The sequence below is a fragment of the Schistocerca gregaria genome, chromosome 4 (genome assembly GCF_023897955.1).
Source record: "Schistocerca gregaria isolate iqSchGreg1 chromosome 4, iqSchGreg1.2, whole genome shotgun sequence".
Lineage (NCBI taxonomy): Eukaryota > Metazoa > Arthropoda > Insecta > Orthoptera > Acrididae > Schistocerca > Schistocerca gregaria.
In genome coordinates, this window is record NC_064923.1 from 410,468,238 (window position 1) to 410,485,626 (window position 17,389).

Sequence of the window (17,389 nt, forward strand, 5' to 3'; positions counted from 1 at the left end):
ACGTGATTGTCTCAAGTAAAATATTCCATAAAGACATTATCCATGTTAAGGACTGGAGGTAGAAGTTCTGAATATAATTGTTACCATTATTTAGTATACAACACACGAATATGAGGAATCTAATCCACATGGCGTTTCGGGAGTCAGGCTCGTATTATCTGACTATCTGCGTTCAAGCTTTCAGATATACGTACTTAATATGCACAATCTAGCCTTGAAATAAAATAAACGTATTCAGACATAAAGTCCTTGTCTTATTTTAAAATCTACAACATCTAATCCGCTATTTTGCTTATTTCATGACAGCTTTGTGCTTTTTGAGTACGTACCTTGAACGCAGCCAACCAGATGATGGGAGCTTGACTGCCGGAACGGCTAACTGTGGTTAACGTTCCTCACATTTGTGTGTTGGAGACAAAGTAACAGCGACAAAAATACTCAACAAGTTTTTCATATTAGGCGCCATAGCCACAGATCTACACTTTGGTTGTTTTATGATGACAATTACTTTGAAGCTGCCGGCCACGGTGGCCGAGCGGTTCTAGGCGCTTCCTGTCTGCAACCGCGCGACTGCTACGGTCGCAGGTTCGTATCCTGCCTCGGGCATGGATTTGTGTGGTGTCCTTAGGTTAGTTAGGTTTAAGTAGTTCTAAGTTATAGAGGACTGATGACCTCAGATGTTAAGTCCCTGAGCCATTTGAACCATTTGAACTTTCAAACTGTCAACAGATGTCGGCGATGTGCCACTTTCAAGCACTTCCTTGTATTCTTTGTAAAATTATGAGAATATGAGGCAGTGCCTGAAAATGGCACATGGCCGAAATCTGCGAATAGTGTGAAAACAGATTACTGTCATCAGAATACAACCGAAGTGGAAAATGGATTGTGTTTTAAAATGCTGGTATCTGTAGGATCCACCTGTAGCAGGTTTTTTATTAAATTTTTCATTCTGGCAGTTCGACTAATGGCATTTTGCAGTGTGAGGGACATTCGAGTCAAGTATCAGGCGGACTGATAGTTGTGTGAGTTCCAGTTCGGAATACTTGGGACAAAACTTCCAAATCCAACATCTACCTTACAACCAAGGGAAACCTGGCGAAAACCTTTGTCGGAACTGGGAGATGGCAACTATTTTTAATTTAATTCTGAGTCAGTACAACCCAGGCGAAATATTTGATAGCCGAGTAAATGCTAATTTGTATGTCGCTGCCATTCTTATAGCTATGACAAAGAGGGCTCCGTGATCAAGACGTCTGCAGAGGGCACACCAAGTATGTTACGTCAGAAGCAGTGTGAGAGATTCGTATGGACACTTCAGCAACAAAATTTTGCAGGTAGTTACCCAATGATAAGCGCAAGCAAGAAGACGCTGTCACCTGCACAGTAGCTTTTCGGACACTTCCTTCACATTTTGCTTACAGTGGTATCTTCAGTCTTTCACTCGGTGCTCTGTGCTAGTCTAGAGGCAGCGGAGCAGATAAAGTGCGAACCGTGGAATAATTTATCCGTCTCCTCTGATTCTTCAAGTGCCCATCAGACAATTTGGCAGATTATTTTTTTCAGTCATTCATCTTTCGCCTGTTTTTGATTTCTACAATTTTTCCCCCTTATTTTCCTTCCTGTGTAAGGTTAACAGACTTATGCAGCTAAACAACTCGTCATCCATATTCAGTCGCAGCTTCCCTATCTAATGAGCTGCAGGGGCAAAAAAAAATTGATTTTCAGTGTTTCGTAAAATTATTGGACAAATTTAAAAATGTAAAATGCTGTCTATTCATTAAGATGTATAATCTTATGTTAAAGGTTTAACACAATACACAATAAGTCAAATGTTAAAGTTAGAAATTATGTTTATGTTTTGAGGCAGCGTATCACAGGGCGTCCAAATTATCCACACTACATTCATCTAGTATTTGACAATGAAAGCACAGAGAGATTTCCAACAAACTGTACAAATAGTTTCAAACCTTTTCGAAAGTTCTTCTTCCTCACACACCACCTTATCCGCCACTCCATCCCACCCCCGCATCCACACACACGAAATAATGCAATGAAAAATGTCATTGCTTTCGCTGTTCGTGGAGTAAAACTACAGCATCAGGCATGATATTTTAATTTATTGCTTCTTTACTAGTAACTCCACCCTGAACACATTTTACTGACAGTATCAGCGGATACCGGTAAGTATCCTTGCGAAATTTTATCTTTGTACTACACACAGTTCAGGACGTATGACACCGAAAACACTGACATGAGTGAAAAAAAAATACCTTTTTACGTAAAGAAAGGAAGCACAAATTACACAGACTGCACTCATCCAGGTTTTGGTAATGGGAGCACTTAGCGACCTCCGACAAACTTCAAACAAAGCCTTTCTAAACTTTTTCTCTCTTACTTCGCTGAAAAATAATGAAAGGAAAACAGTTTATTGCTTATTAAATGTATGCCATTCATGTGGTAAAATTACAGTTTTGCGTCTTTAACCACGAGAAGTTTACTCCAATTAAATGTTTAACACTTTAAGTTATATGTAAGGTATTCAAACTTTTGAAGCCCCACACTGTACAGTACACTGGATAGTCGTTACATAATAGTCGGAATGGTGTTTGGTGTGTAATTTCAGGACCAGTTGTGGTTTGATCACTGTGGAAAAGAACGTTTGTATTTACGTTCAATCCCGGAAACAGATTAGTCAGATACTAAAAACAGCGCGAGTGTCAATGACACACAGGCGCGCTTCCTAAAGACATAAAGCGCCACCATTGTCCGCAAGATGGATTGTTTGCTATTAGAGACACCCTACAACGAAGTGAGCTCTGTGTGAAGGAGCTGTCCTTGTAGAACGAAATCACTGCCTACTCCGTCAGCGTGTGCAAGCGCATGTCCAGAAACTTGATCTTCCTTCTGGAAGCGCTGGTCACAGTACCACGTGGAACAACATAGAGATCCACGACAGACACACACACAGTACTGTCTCGTCAGAAGAACCCCTTTCACGTATTTTTGGAGGATTAAAACGAGCTTGTATTTATCACCAAGTCGAAACACCTCAGTTGCCAGTTTATGTGACGTAACAACCCCTCCAGCAACACGGATTTTTAAAAGCTATTTATTTCAAGTTATTTTGCAGAACAAACGAACCGTATCTTTAAAATCAGACCAAGGCAAAACTGTACCAGAAACTTTAGGGAACTCCTTCCTTTAAGTTAGACCGGAACAATATCATGCAGAGAATGACAGTACAGCAGACCTGCGTACGTGTTCGCACGTTGTTGCGAACATTTCTCCCTACGACGAGACGTCATCTTGATTCACACGTGGGGGAAGCCTCGCACGTTCAAACCACCTTGATGCAGCCGTTTGCGCACAGAGCTTATAGTATCCCAGTATATTTATCGCTATCAAGGTAAACCGTAGTGGGAATGGCGGTGTCCATTCGGTATCGCTGTGCGTCACACACTTCGCTTGTTGATGATGAAACGGATTTATAATAATAATGTAAGACCAATCGAAGGACGAGCATGTAACTGCCTTGTCAGCAAATGAATGTAGCCTGCTCGGAGACTCCCACTGATTCTCAGTTGCAGCTCTTCCTGTAAACTGTGCCACGGGTCGTTCTAGCAACGTGGTTGTCGCACCTGTCTTCCCCCACTCCTACGACTTCAGCTGCTGTCGTGCTCCAAAACATAGAAATGCCTTCCCCGTACACAATTTTGCAGTGACGTTAGTCTGTCTCTGCAGTTACTAGAGCGTACCCAGTTTTCGTGACAGCTGCTCTGTGTCTCCACACGTTTTGAAATCAATATAATAATCTCAGAGAAACCTAATTCTAATTTTTCACTATAAATGGCTGTTGCGATCGGTTCTAAAAACTTCAACTCATGTTTTTCAATAAAAAGAAATCTGAATATCAGTGACGCAGTAGTTTTAAAAGATTGTCGAAAGAAATGAGTTTGGTTTTCCGGCGTCTCGAGGTGATAATCCTTTGAAAAGTATAACGAGATGGATAGCGACAATGAAGCAGCGAAATATATTAGAATCTAAATTAAACTTTTTGCCACCTTTACCGTATACTTGTTAACAGTGTCAATTATTCTCGAGTCTGTTCATAATACCTCCCTAACTGTTATTCAGGAGACGAACGTCGACCGTGTACAATCGAGTTTCACTTCTTGACAGCTGTCGGTGTAACACGCCCAAACTTAACGACAGATAACGCAGTGAGATAAGGTACACAGGGTCTCCAAAAAAATGTGTCGCATTTTCCTACAGATGGTATTATTGGTCAAAACTGGAACAAAATTTCCTAGAATCATAAGACTGTCTGGCCTCACATTCCCATCTTTCTATTAACACAATGCAGCATGTGGTTATCACGCATCCTGGAACATCTTTCAGCCCATCTTCGCAATAAATCATGCACTCTTTCAAACACACCTAGCTCGATACGGATTGCATCATATACATTGGTCACTCGCTCCTGTAACATCTTCACGTTCTCGATAGGTTGGGCGTACACCAACGCCTTTAAATATCCCATAGCCAGAAATCCTAAGAATTCTCGTCTGGTGAACGGGGAGGCCTTGCTACTGGACTTCGTCGACCAGTCCATCACCCATGAAACCTTGTGATGAGGTACGGTTGCGCGATGAGTAAAAAATAGGGTGGTACTCTGTCATGCAGAAAACCAGTCACTGACTTTCTGCAAGGATAGCGCTCTCCAATAGCGACGATAATCGATCGCGCAGAAATCAGTTATAGACAGCATCTGTTATCCTGTTTGGTAAATTATACAACTCTTTTTCTCTGTCGTGGACAACTGCTGCCCATACACTGTCTCTGAAGCGACAGCTATGCCTCGCCTCAAAGACAACTCGAGTATTTCCGTCTGCCCGCAAGTCAGTACTGTCGTAATTTTCCATGCCATATCTTGTGAATCCTACATCATCTGTACGTATACATTACTCGACACAAGTAAAACGGCCCATCTCTGAACACATGTTTCCAGACACAGGGTGAGTCAGCTGCCCCCACCGCTGTCGATTTATGCAACCCGCCATGTTTTATCTGGTCTTCATAAACCACGCGCGAGATTTTCATATTCTCGCGCTCATATGCTTTAACTATTAGCCATAAAGAAGAAATGAGTAGCATATTTTTGCAGGAAATTTAACGTTTTCACTGAAGACCATGGTTTTCGAGTTTGCAGTCGCAAATATTTGTACTGTGGAAGGAAGGAGAGCCATGAACAACATACTGGAATTCCTGACCAACGGGGGCCGAATGCGGCAATGGCGGGAACAGTGAAGGAAACCTTCCTACGTTTTTCTTGAATAACTCGGAAACTACGGTCTTCAGCGAAAACGTATCCCAGAACAAAATTTAACTACGTAAGTTTGCCACAAAAATATCCTGTACATTTTTTTCAGTAGAACTAATAGTTTACGCGTGGCAAGCGAGAGAATACGAAAATCTCGAGCTTGGTTTATGAAGGCTATCTATAGATTGCGAGTTACACAGAACGACACGGTGAGGGCAGCTGAATCACGTTGTATAATTATCGGACTTTCTCTTCTAGTCTTGGCCAATGCTATATCCTGTACGTATATGCGACACATTTTTTAAAAAACCCTGTAGATCTTGTTGATTCTACATCTACAGCACTGAGGTACCTAACGTTTCCAGAGTGGCTCTTTCAATCTGCAACGAACCGTGCGCTGTCGTGAAACTTCCAGACAGATTGAAACTGTGCGCTGGACCAGGAGTAATCTTTCCTTGACTCATGACTCAACTTCATATCGTCAGTCCTGGCAGAACCTCTCTGAAGCTGTGAGGGCTGGTGCCGCTAAAACGGAACCTTCTAATGAGTCTTGAAGCAGAGACTAAAGCGAAAGGACCATGTCATACAAAGAGTGCAGTGTCACGGAGCATCTCGCATGTTAATTTCTCGGTGCTTTCTAAGGTGACTGGATTTTCTTAACTGGTCACTTTTTTCTGTTGTTTAGAGCAGTAGGTAGAAACATGATGTATGCATTAACCACAAAAGGGAGAGAGGGAGGGAAGGGGACAATCTTTAGCACAACGGACTCTTGTCCATCATCGAGCAAGATGGTGCAGTGCTTAACACATTGGACACGTATTCGGAAGGATGGAGGCTCAAATCAGCGTCTGGCTATCCAGATTTAGATTTTCTAGAGTCCCCGTAAATCGCTCAAAGCTAATGGCAGAATGATTCCTCTGAAAATGAGTCCACAGTTTTTGTTCCCTACCCTTCCCCAGTGAAAGCCTGCGCTTAACCACTAATAATCCAGTTGTAGCTAGAACGCTCACCCCTCACGTTCTTTCCTCCTTTCCGCGTTCGGCTGAAACGAGTTTGAAATTCTCGATGTAGATTTTCTGTTTTTGCTTAAGTCCCTTCACACTAACGCTGGGGTGGTTCAACAGGCCACAGCCAACCGTATCCCAATTCTCGTTCAACTGAGATATTTCTCTGATGCCTATTACGCTGATCTGGAAAACTCAACGTCGAAAGCAACTTTCGCGTGATGTGTCACTGCTAGGTAAGAAAGCACGATGAAGCTTGGGCCATAGTGGAAAAACCGCCACTATGTAGTACAGAAGGCAACCGAAAGAAACACACAGTGACACTTTTATTTCAAGATGATAATGGTATTGCAGTAACAGCGGTTCATGATGGCCTCCCGGACGTTACAAAAGACGGGACATGGTTCTCACTAGGGTATCTGATCACCACATACGGCAGAGCAAGTTCTGCAACGCGTTTCCATGCTGTTCGCAAAGTCGGTAAGGATTTCTTGTGGTAGGGCATTCCATTACTCTACCAGCGCTGTTGACAGCTACTCTATGGCCACTGGTGCATTTGGACGAGCTGCAATAGTTCCGCAAAGCCATTGCACACGTACTTGATGGGATTTAAGTGGAGGAAGGGGAGGCTAGTGCATTCGCCGAATTTCCTCTCGTTCCAAGAGCTGCTTCACCTGCGTAGTTCGATGTGCTTGCGCATTGTCACTCACGAAACTGAAGTCAGAGCCGACTGCACGTGACATACATAGGAAAGGAGTACAGTGTCACAGTGGCGTTGACCGGTGAGTGTCCCATTTTCAAAGAATTGCAGGTCAGTATGCCCATGCAGCATTATGCCTTCTCACAACATAACAGCTGTGCCAGCAGAACGATCAAGTACGACAATAATGGACGCAACCTCAGGCGGCCAGAGGCAGGAACGCGTGATGCGCCGAGGAGCATTGTCGAACACGATCCTTTTGGTGATCCAGGTGTTGTAGTGTGGAGAGTCATGACGTTTCGTGGCCGCACTGACCTCCAGATCCAATTAAAACAGGGTAAACTCACCAGTGAACTTGATTGTGACAATTTACTTCTTCCCTGTGTGCGTCTTTTCAGGGATGCATTCTCCCCTGACCTCATTTTTATGGATGAGAATAAGTGACCGCATCGAAGGGCGCGGGCGGAGATCTTGGAATGGACTGGCTTGCCATTCCTCCCTTCGTGCATGTGTGGCTTGTAATGGAGAGACGTACTGCAGCATATCTACATGCACGAACGACCATCCAGCAATTGTGAAGCGTGTAGATGGAGGAATAGAATGCCCAGCTGCAAGAGCTCTTTACCAATCTTGTGGTCAGCATAGGGGCGCGTTGTAGTCCGTGGTGATCACACACCCTATTAAGAACCATGTCCCTCGTTCTGTATTATCCAGGGGACCATGCTGAACGGCGGTGATTTCAGTGTATGTGCTCTATTTGAATAAAAGTGTCATTTGCGATTGTCTCGTTGTGTATTTCTTTCAATTACCCTCAGTACATTACTGTAACAGTTCTTTCCATTTATGTTTGCAAGGTTCGTCGAGCTATGTTACTGGGCAGTGACACATCACGCTGATATTACTTTCGTCCTTAACCCTTAGCTACTACGGATGTTGACAGGAACACAATTACTATGGAGGGGTCTCTCAGACCGCCCTTTTATTTTCTGTGTATAAAACCGCTTTTTTGGTGAATATATATTTTCATGAATACCTGTTATTCGTCACACTTCTTGAAAAAAGATTTTATGGAAATTTTCATTTTTAAATAATGCAGAATTTAAAACGCTTTAAAAACCAAAATATAGCGAAATTTGCAGTTTATTTTTATTTAATGTATTACTAAAATAACAGCACATAGTTACCTCTCTACTCACTCACGTATTATCATCAGGGACATGGTATTACAGATTCGCAACAAAACTGTATGGAAAAACGAATTAGAGTTATGACAAATAGTATGTGAAATCAGGTTTGAGTTCACTACTCATCATTTCAACCTTAGAGCAATTATTCCACGCCATAATTCTATCAAAGAAGAAATTTCGCCAAATTTTTATATTACAAATCGAGAAGAACTTGCTCTGCCGTATGTGGTGATCAGATACCCTAGTGAGAACCATGTCCCGTCTTTTGAATAAAATTTTAATTGCTTTCAGCCTGCATGCATTTCACGCAGACCCTCCTACAATTCTCCAGCCAAATCGGAACACCACACTTTTGACACGGATATCTTGTTTTGCACTTCAAATATTCAAATGTGTGTGAAATAATATGGGACTTAACTGCTAAGGTCATCAGTCCCTAAGCTTATACACTACTTAACCTAAATTCTCCTAAGGACAAACACACCACCCATGCCCGAGAGAGGACTCGAACCTCCGCCGGGACCAGCCGCACAGTCCATGATTGCAGCGCCTGAGGCCGCTCGGCTAATCCCGCGCGGCTTGCGCTTCGAATAATGACAACGCCAGGCTGATGTTTTTTGTTTTCAAAAAACTATTTCCGTATTTGATGCTCACATCTCCAAAACAGTAAGTTTTCTCTGAGACTTTTCGGAATCTGTTGCAGTCCAGTTGTGAGACAATGATGAGCTGCCTTGCTCTTACGTTAGGTAGCGGTTCCTGTTTTCTCCATAGAAAACATTTTTCTGTTCTTACCAAAGAAATACGCTTCTCCATCGTCGTAACCTATCATATATTTATCACTTTTAGTTTCCTTCTCCTAGTTAATATTGAGGTCACTAAATACTCAAAATCAGAGCCATTACCACTGTGATCATCTTCATCTGTTGTACCATGTATTTTGCGGAATCGAGCTGTCTGAAGAGTAGCCATAAGAATTTGTATGACTACCATGAGAACACCCGCACCAGTCTCGCATAGAAGGTGTACCTTTCCTCAACCATGGAGAAACGGTAACGTTCAAGAAAAACATGACATACAAAGACTATGGTACGTCTGTGTGACCACTCAAGGCCCAAAAATTAGGAACTAATTACAACAACAATGCCGCGCGGGATTAGTCCCATAAGATTTCACACACATTTGAACATTTTTGAGCAACAACAGTGAAAGATTTCGGGCTCGTGTAGCTTGCCGTCCAACAGGAAGGTACACAGACGAGTTTACTTCTCCTCACAGAGGTTCGTGAAAAATCACGAGAAAGAAACTGTAGCTGTCTGAAAGACAATCCATAGTAGTCAAGGGTTGAGTTTTGGACACCAGCGTATTTTTCTGTTCATGGGAAGTCAGTCTTTAATCTCGCTTTTAAAACTGAAGTTGCTTCGGCGGAAGCCATTACGCGCGGTATCTCAGCGGCCCACTGAGCATGCCGCAGCACAGACTGACCCCCAGTGCTGGAGCCTCGGCTCGCGGTGCAGTCGGTCGCGTGCGGCTGGTCTCCCCTTCCCTTTGTTCTGCCCTCGGAATGCGCGCCGCCCAGGCGCGCTGGCCCCTCCGCGAGCATCCAGGCGCAGATCCGGGGCAGGCGATAGTCGTTTCAACACAGGCCGTCCAGCATTTCACACAGGCCGCCTTTCATTTAGCGGACACGAAGACGGCGGCGTTGTGAAACAAACGGCGAGATAGCATCGTGGATTCCCAGCTGGCGGTGTGGTCTTGCTGCAAGCGGGATGGATAGCAGCGCTTTTGTTAAGACAGCCGCGCATAAATTGTAGTTGCAAACAAATATGGCTCTTCAACGGAGTCGTTTCCCCTCAGTATTGATGGCTCTCTTGCAAACAGCACCCAGTGCACAAACGATAAAAGGAAGTGAATGCGTCGAGAGCCGAAGCTGAATAATGTATGTCCAGAATTTTTGCCCACACGAAATTTGTAGTACTTGTCCTGGAGGCATCATATTTGCATTTGAGATTATTAATATCAGTTGAAAATCCATTATCATGTAGAGGAGAGTCGTACAGTATCGGCCGGATTAAGTTTTCTGACTTTGCTGCGTAACTGTGGCGGTTAATCGGAATAATAATATACTATTCTCTTACCTCGAAACATGTTCCACGAATAGCACAGCGTAATAACCTCTTATATTTTTTATTTGTAGTAGTTAGTCGAGGGTTGCGAAAGGGAAGCAGTGATTGAGAAGGGAGTGAGAGAGAGTTGTGGCCTATCCCCGATTTCATTCAATCTGTATACTGAGCAATCAGTAAGCAAACGAAAGAAAAATTTGGAGTGGGAATTAAAGTCCATGGAGAAGGAATAAAAGCTTTGAGGTTTGGCGACGACATTGTGATTCTGTCAGAGACAGCCAAGGATCTGGAGCAGTTGAACTGAATAGACAGCGTGTTGAAAGGAGGATATAAGATGAACATCAACAAAAGTAAAACAAGGATGATGGAATGTAGTCGAATTAAATCAGGTGATGCTGAGGGAATTAGATTAGAAAATGAGACACTTAAAGTAGTAAATGAGTTTTGCTATTCGGGAAGCAAAATAGCTGATGATGGTCGAAGTAGAGAGGATATAAAATGTAGACTGGCTATGGCAAGGATAGCGTTTCTGAAGAAGAGAAATTTGTTAATATCGAGTATTGATTTAAGTGTCAGGAAGTCATTTCTGAAAGTATTTGTATGGAGTGTAGCCATGTATGGAAATGAAACATGGACGATAAATAGTTTAGGCAAGAAGAGAATAGAAGCTTTCGAAACGTGGTGCTACAGAAGAATGCTGAAGATTAGATGGGTAGATCACGTAACTAATGAGAAGGTACTGAATAGAATTGGGGAGAAGAGGAATTTGTGACACAACTTGACCAGAAGAAGGGATCAGTGGTATGACACGTACTGAGGCATCAAGGGATCTCCAGTTTAGTACTGGAACGAAGCGTGAAGGGTAGAAATCGTAGAGGGAGACAAAGGGACGAATACAATAATAAAATTCAGAAGAATGTAGATGCAGTAGTTTCTCGGGATGAATAGGCTTGGACAGGATAGAGTAGCATGGAGAGCTGCATCAAACCAGTCTCCGGACTAAAGACCACAACAACAACAGTAATTAATTATATCGAAACTAAAAGAGCTACTCTTAAAAGGCTTGTAGACAGTTTCTTGTAATGTCAGCCATTGTCTTTTCTGTTATAATATGTATTGTTAATGGTATACTGCGTTGATACTTATCGAATAATAATAGAACACTTAAACAACATAACTTATTGTTACCATTTCAGCTCAGCTCACTAATGTTTAGCTCAAGCTTTTACGGATATCGCAAATAAAATACGAATGAGACCAGACTCTACACTTCGTGCACAGCATCCAGTTTTTCTTCAAATGACTTCAAACATATAATACATTTATCGCTATGTTCTGTTAACCCATTATTCCCAGTAAATTACTCCACGTTCGTTCACCGCTTTGTAATTGGCTTTCCGGGCCACCCTTCGCATGTTTATTTTATTGTGGAACACCTCAGCTTTCTACAACTCTCTTTCGGACTTTATTTTGACAGCTTGTTATCTCTTCTCTTGGGTGTCGATCTTTTTCTTTTCTGATTGTTGAAAACGCTTCAGCTGCTTCCCTCACTGTCATTTTGTCGTAAATAAACTTATTTTCAGGCACTCTTCATTCCATTTTATCTCACTTTTTTCTCATTTTCGCCTTTGAATGCTGGAAAGAAGCGGGGAGAAGAAAATATAATTTAAAAAATTTAAATTATCTTTTGGCTGATACTGAAAGACAAAGAGGTGGCCGGTTCTGCACGACACGTAGAGGATCTTGTTACATTGTACGTTCCTTTACACAAATTATCATGAAACATTTCTTAGACGTAATTCTTCACATACCCTAGATAACCGAAATATAGCAACGAAATTTATGACTTGCCTTAGAAACGGGTACTATAGCCTCAAAATAACTCCCGTGCACTGAGAGCTGCAGCAACACCATCAAGCACTCAGAGCAGACGAAACACTGAGAAAAAGGAAGAAGATATCCGACTCCAGTGCAGATGGATACCCAAGCTTCCTTCTGCTTACTGTACGCTTCTGCCATGTGGACGCGGAAAGGAAAATCACATTAGTGGCCAGTTCTGTAAGGCGGCCAGTACTGCAGGACTTTCCCCTCCGTTACGTAATATTACGTGAGGAATTAATTTTTCGCCTTCTGGAAATTAGTAGGCTGGTAATGAAAATAATTCGCTATAGGTTAGTGAAAGAACTACCCGAGTAGTCACACGCATTAGCACGCCGCTTCCGGGACTTGAGGAGGCGCGCCGGTCCCGTATTAACGACTAGGGCCTGGATGTGATTTTTAGGCGGTTTCCCACATCCGAGTGGGTGAATGCCGAGCTGCTTCCGACTTCCTTCCATAGTTACACGATTTGCAATTATTTAGGAAACGTTCGGGCCTTCGGACGTTTCCACGTAGAATAATAGTAGAAGGGAGGGGGGGGGGGGGGGGGGGAGCAACATGTGCCGACAGACTAACACTACAGGACTCTCCCCGTCCTTTTAAACCCGCGGACAGCGACACTGTACATGCTATCACGGATACAGATGCACCAGAGACGCTGATCGATCGGAAAGAACAGTGATCTCAATTCTACCTGGATGTTCAACTTCAGCTGTCTGATCGTGGCAGCCATAAATTAAACCACGAAAAGAAAATACGTCTCGATTCCAGTCCCACATCATCCTGTTACAGCAAATGCAGACACAAAGTTCAAAACAAGAAATCAGTCTGCAATTCTTTGTCACGTACAGACCGATGGAAATTTGTGTACCAAACTACAACATGGCGGACGATGCAAGCCAAATGGATCTGCAGCCACGCTGCAGTTCTATACTCAGAGATCAGACTTCTACATCCACGTTGCATAGAGATCACTTGCAAAGAAGTATACATAAATTGAATCTGTGGCTGTGCAGTCGATCGATACTGGCCTATCGCTGTTTCATTATGAGCTGATCTGTAACATCTTTGCACTTTGTTATTTTTTTTTAAAGAAAGCGGAAATGTCCATGATTGTCGAAGCTGAAATGCTGTGTCCATTAATTAAATTCTTCGACAAAAGATTTCAACTGTTTCTTTCAAGATGCTCGGAACACCGTAGGTACACCCGGCTGTTACAGCCCAACAAATCGGCTGTGACAGAGCACTTCATCGACGTCGGTCGGTCTATGCGGTATGAAAATGTCAAAGTTCCAGCATCGACTTGATCGTTTTTGGATTCGTAGATGACAGAAGCTGCTGAAAACCTTTTGGCGAAGAATTGAACTAACAGAGATAGCGGTTTGTGCATGGACAAATCATGGAGTTTGGCACTTTCTGTAATAAACTTACAAAGACGCCGCAACTGTGCAGCTCATAATGATACAGCGCCATCCCAGCTTGTATCGACAGGACGCCCGCAGGCCCAATCTGTGCATACCGCCCCCAAGCCTCCACCCCCACCTCCACCCCCTCCACCGGCTGATTACCGCCCCTGGGGTTCGCGCGTCTGTGGTGCCATGGGCAGTGGCGCGGCCAGCGGGCTTAAAAGGACGGAACGAGTGCTGCGTCAGTCAATCGGCTCACCCTGAAGTAAAATTATACGGCTGGAATATTAGGGGAAGAAATAGAATGTATGTGGCTGCACCCCCAAAATTTAATGGATGGCAGGAGTATTACACCGAAGCGCCAAAGAAACGGGTATACACAAGCATATTCAAATACAGATATGTAAACAGGCAGAATACGGCGCTGCGGTCGGCAACGCGTACATATGACAAGTGTTTGGCACAGTTGTTAGAGCAGTCACTCCTGCTACAGTGGCAGGTAATCAACATTTAAGCGAGGTTGAAATGAAGTGGGGATTTTTCCCCTACGATCACTTCACGAGTGTACCGTGAATATCAGAAATCCGGTAAAACTCATATCTCCGACATCGCTGCGGCCGGAAAAAGGTCCTGCAAGAACGGGACCCACGTTGGCCGAAGAGAATCGTTCAACATGACACAAGTGCAACCCTTCCGCAAACTGCTGCAGATTTCAATTCTGGGCCAAAACAAGTGTCAGCATGCTAACGATTCATCGATATGGGCTTTCGGAGCCGAAGGCCACTCGTGTGCCCTTGATGAGTGCACGACACAAAGGTTTACGCCTCGCCTGGGCACGTCAACACCGACACTGCACTGTTGATGATTGAAAACATGTGGCGTGGCCGGGCGAGTCGCCGGCTGATGTGGCCGAGCGGTTCTAGGCGCTTCAGTCTGGAACCGCGTGACCGCTACGCTGGCAGGTTCGAATCCTGCCTCGGGCATGGATATGTGTGATGTCCTTAGGTTGGTTAGGTTTAAGTAGTTCTAAGTTCTAGGGGACTGATGACCTCAGATGTTAAGTCCCATAGTGCTCAGAGCCATTTCTTTTTCGGGCGAGTCTCGTTTCAAATGGACGTATACGGGTGTGGAGACAACCTCATGAATTCATGGACCCTGCATGTCAGCAGGGGGCTGTTGAAGCTGGTGGAGGCTCTGTAATGGTGTGGAGCGTGTGCAGGTGGGGCGATACGGGACCCCTGATACATCTAGATACGACTGTGACAGGTGAAGTGTACGTAAGCATCCTGTCTGATCACCTGCATCAATTCATGTCCATTGTGCATTCCGTCGGATTTGGGCAATTCCAGCAGGACAATGCGAACCCCACACATCCAGAATGGTTACAGAGTGGCTGCAGGAACATTCTTCTGAGTTTAAACACTTCCGCTGGCCACCAAACTCCCCGGAAATGTTATTGAACATATCTGGGATGTCTCGCAACATGCTGTTCGGAAGAGATCTCTACCCCCTCGTACTCTTACGGATTTATGGACAGCCCTGCAGGATCCATGGAGTCAGTTCCCTCCAGCATTACTTCAGACATTAGTCAGGTCCACACGTCGTGTTGTGGTACATCTGCGTGCACGATATTAGGCAGGTGTACCAGTATCTTTGGCTCTTCAGTGTAGATTGGTTGTGCTTATTCAGGGTCTTCTTGTTGTAGCATTTAGCATTTCTGTCAATGCAGAATGTATGGATTTTTGTATTTTCTGAACTGGTACACTAACCATACAGCGCATTTGTCTACTGCATGATTTTGATGATGACATTTTCAGACTTTTGCTGTTGTCGCTGCGTCACTCTTACAGTGGTGGTGCTTGCCTGTTGCAGATGAGGGTGGCAGTGTGCATGCTGGCGGCGTTCGGCTGCGCGCTCGTGGTGGGCTCGCCGGCCATCAGCGAGGTGGGCCAGCAGCGGCAGCAGCGGCCCGGCCGGTTCCTGTCGCTGCCCGTGCCCGCCAAGTGCTCGCAGAGTGAGGACACACACCCACATCTCACACACTCATATCTTTCCTCTCACATCACAGTAGTCTAATCAGACAGCAGAAAACGAGATAAGAGATCGCATAATATAAAAGCATCTACAGTCGCTTTGTAATGGAGAGGCATGTGGTCCGGATGGGATACCTGTAAGATAATACGAAAGAACTTGTTCCCCTGCTGGCAGCAGTTTATCGTGGTCTACCAGCGACGGAGAGAAACTAGCAACTAGAAAAAGTAGGGCAGGTTATTCCCGTTATCAAGAACGGTAGCCGGACATACCGGGTGATCAAAAAGTCAGTATAAATTTGAAAACTTAATCAATCACTAAATAATGTAGATAGAGAGTTGAAAATTGAAACACATGCTTGGAATGACATGGGGTTTTATTAGAACCAAAAAAAAGTTCACAAAATGTCCGACGGGTGGCGCTGGACAGCAAAAATCAGTGACTGCGCATGACAATCGTGTATAAAAGTAGTTGTAATGAGAGAGAGAATCAGATGCGCCAACAGTCGCAGCATGTTGACGTTACCTGAAAAGGCGCTTTTAGTGAAGCTGTATTATCAGAATGGGGAATGCGCTAATTCAGCGTGACAATCCTATCGCCATAGGAAAGGGATTCGAACGTGTAAAGGTCCGTTGACAAATGCAGATGCGGCGAGATGATTTCGAAGTTCGAAGCCACGGGCTGTTTAGACGATAGACCCCGTAGTGGCCGACCGAGCACAAGGCGTAACGCTGCTGAGACAGTTCAGGAAGAAATGAAGACTGTAGCGGGTTCGTCTATGTACGGGGAAGTCAGCGCTCGTGCAGTCGCACGTCGCACCGGCATTCCATACACTACTGTTTGGTTTGCACTTAGACGTACCCTCCGATGCTATCCGTACAAAATCCATTGGAATCATGAACTGTTACCTGGCGATTTAGTGAAGCGGAGGGGATTTGCGGTGTGGGTGTTTCAAAAGATGGCGGAAGATGACGATTGCATGAGTAACGTGTTGTGGACCGACGAAGCTCATTTCACGCTCCGAGGGTCTGTCAACGCCCATAGCTGCAGAATCCTAGAACTGTCGTGGAAACTCCATTGCACGACGAGAAAGTCACGGTATGGGTTGGATTTACCACATCTACCGTTATCGCGCCTTTTTTCTTCGAGGAAATGCATGATTCTGGTTTTGTAACTGCCACCGTGACGGGTGAGAGGTACGCCGATATGTTACAGAAACGCATCATCCCCAGCCTGGCTGATAAACACCTGCTGGAAGGTACGATGTTTATGCAGGATGGCGCTCCACCCCGTATTGATAGTCGCGTGAAAGACCTCTTGCGCGAGTCGTATGGTGGTGATCGTGTATTCAGCCGCCACTTTCGTCTTGCTTGGACTCCCAAGTCCCCAGACCTCAGTCCGTGCGATTATTGGCTTTGGGTTACCTGAAGTCGTAAGTGTATCGTGATTTACCGACATCTCTAGGGAGCCGGCCGCGGTGGCCGAGCGGTTCTGGCGCTTCAGTCCGGAACCGCGCGACTACTACGGTCACAGGTTCGAATCCTGCCTCGGGCATGGATGTGTATGATGTCCTTAGGTTAGTTAGGTTTAAGTAGTTCTAAGTTCTAGGGTACTGATGACCTCAGATGTTAAGTCCCATAGTGCTCAGAGCCATCTCTAGTAATGCTGAAAGACAACATCCGACGCCAATGCCTCACCATAATTCCGGACATGCTTTACAGTGCTGTTCACAACATTCCTCGA

General features: G+C 44.5%; 1 protein-coding gene across 1 annotated transcript in view; it reads left to right on the forward strand.

Moving 5' to 3' along the window:
• LOC126267143 (uncharacterized) overlaps window positions 1–17,389 on the forward strand; it is a 54,122-nt gene that overhangs the window by 23,695 nt on the left and 13,038 nt on the right. The window contains exon 2 of the mRNA XM_049972071.1: window positions 15,488–15,629. Coding sequence (XP_049828028.1) covers window positions 15,488–15,629 — 142 coding nt within the window. The remainder of the gene's footprint in view (window positions 1–15,487; window positions 15,630–17,389) is intronic.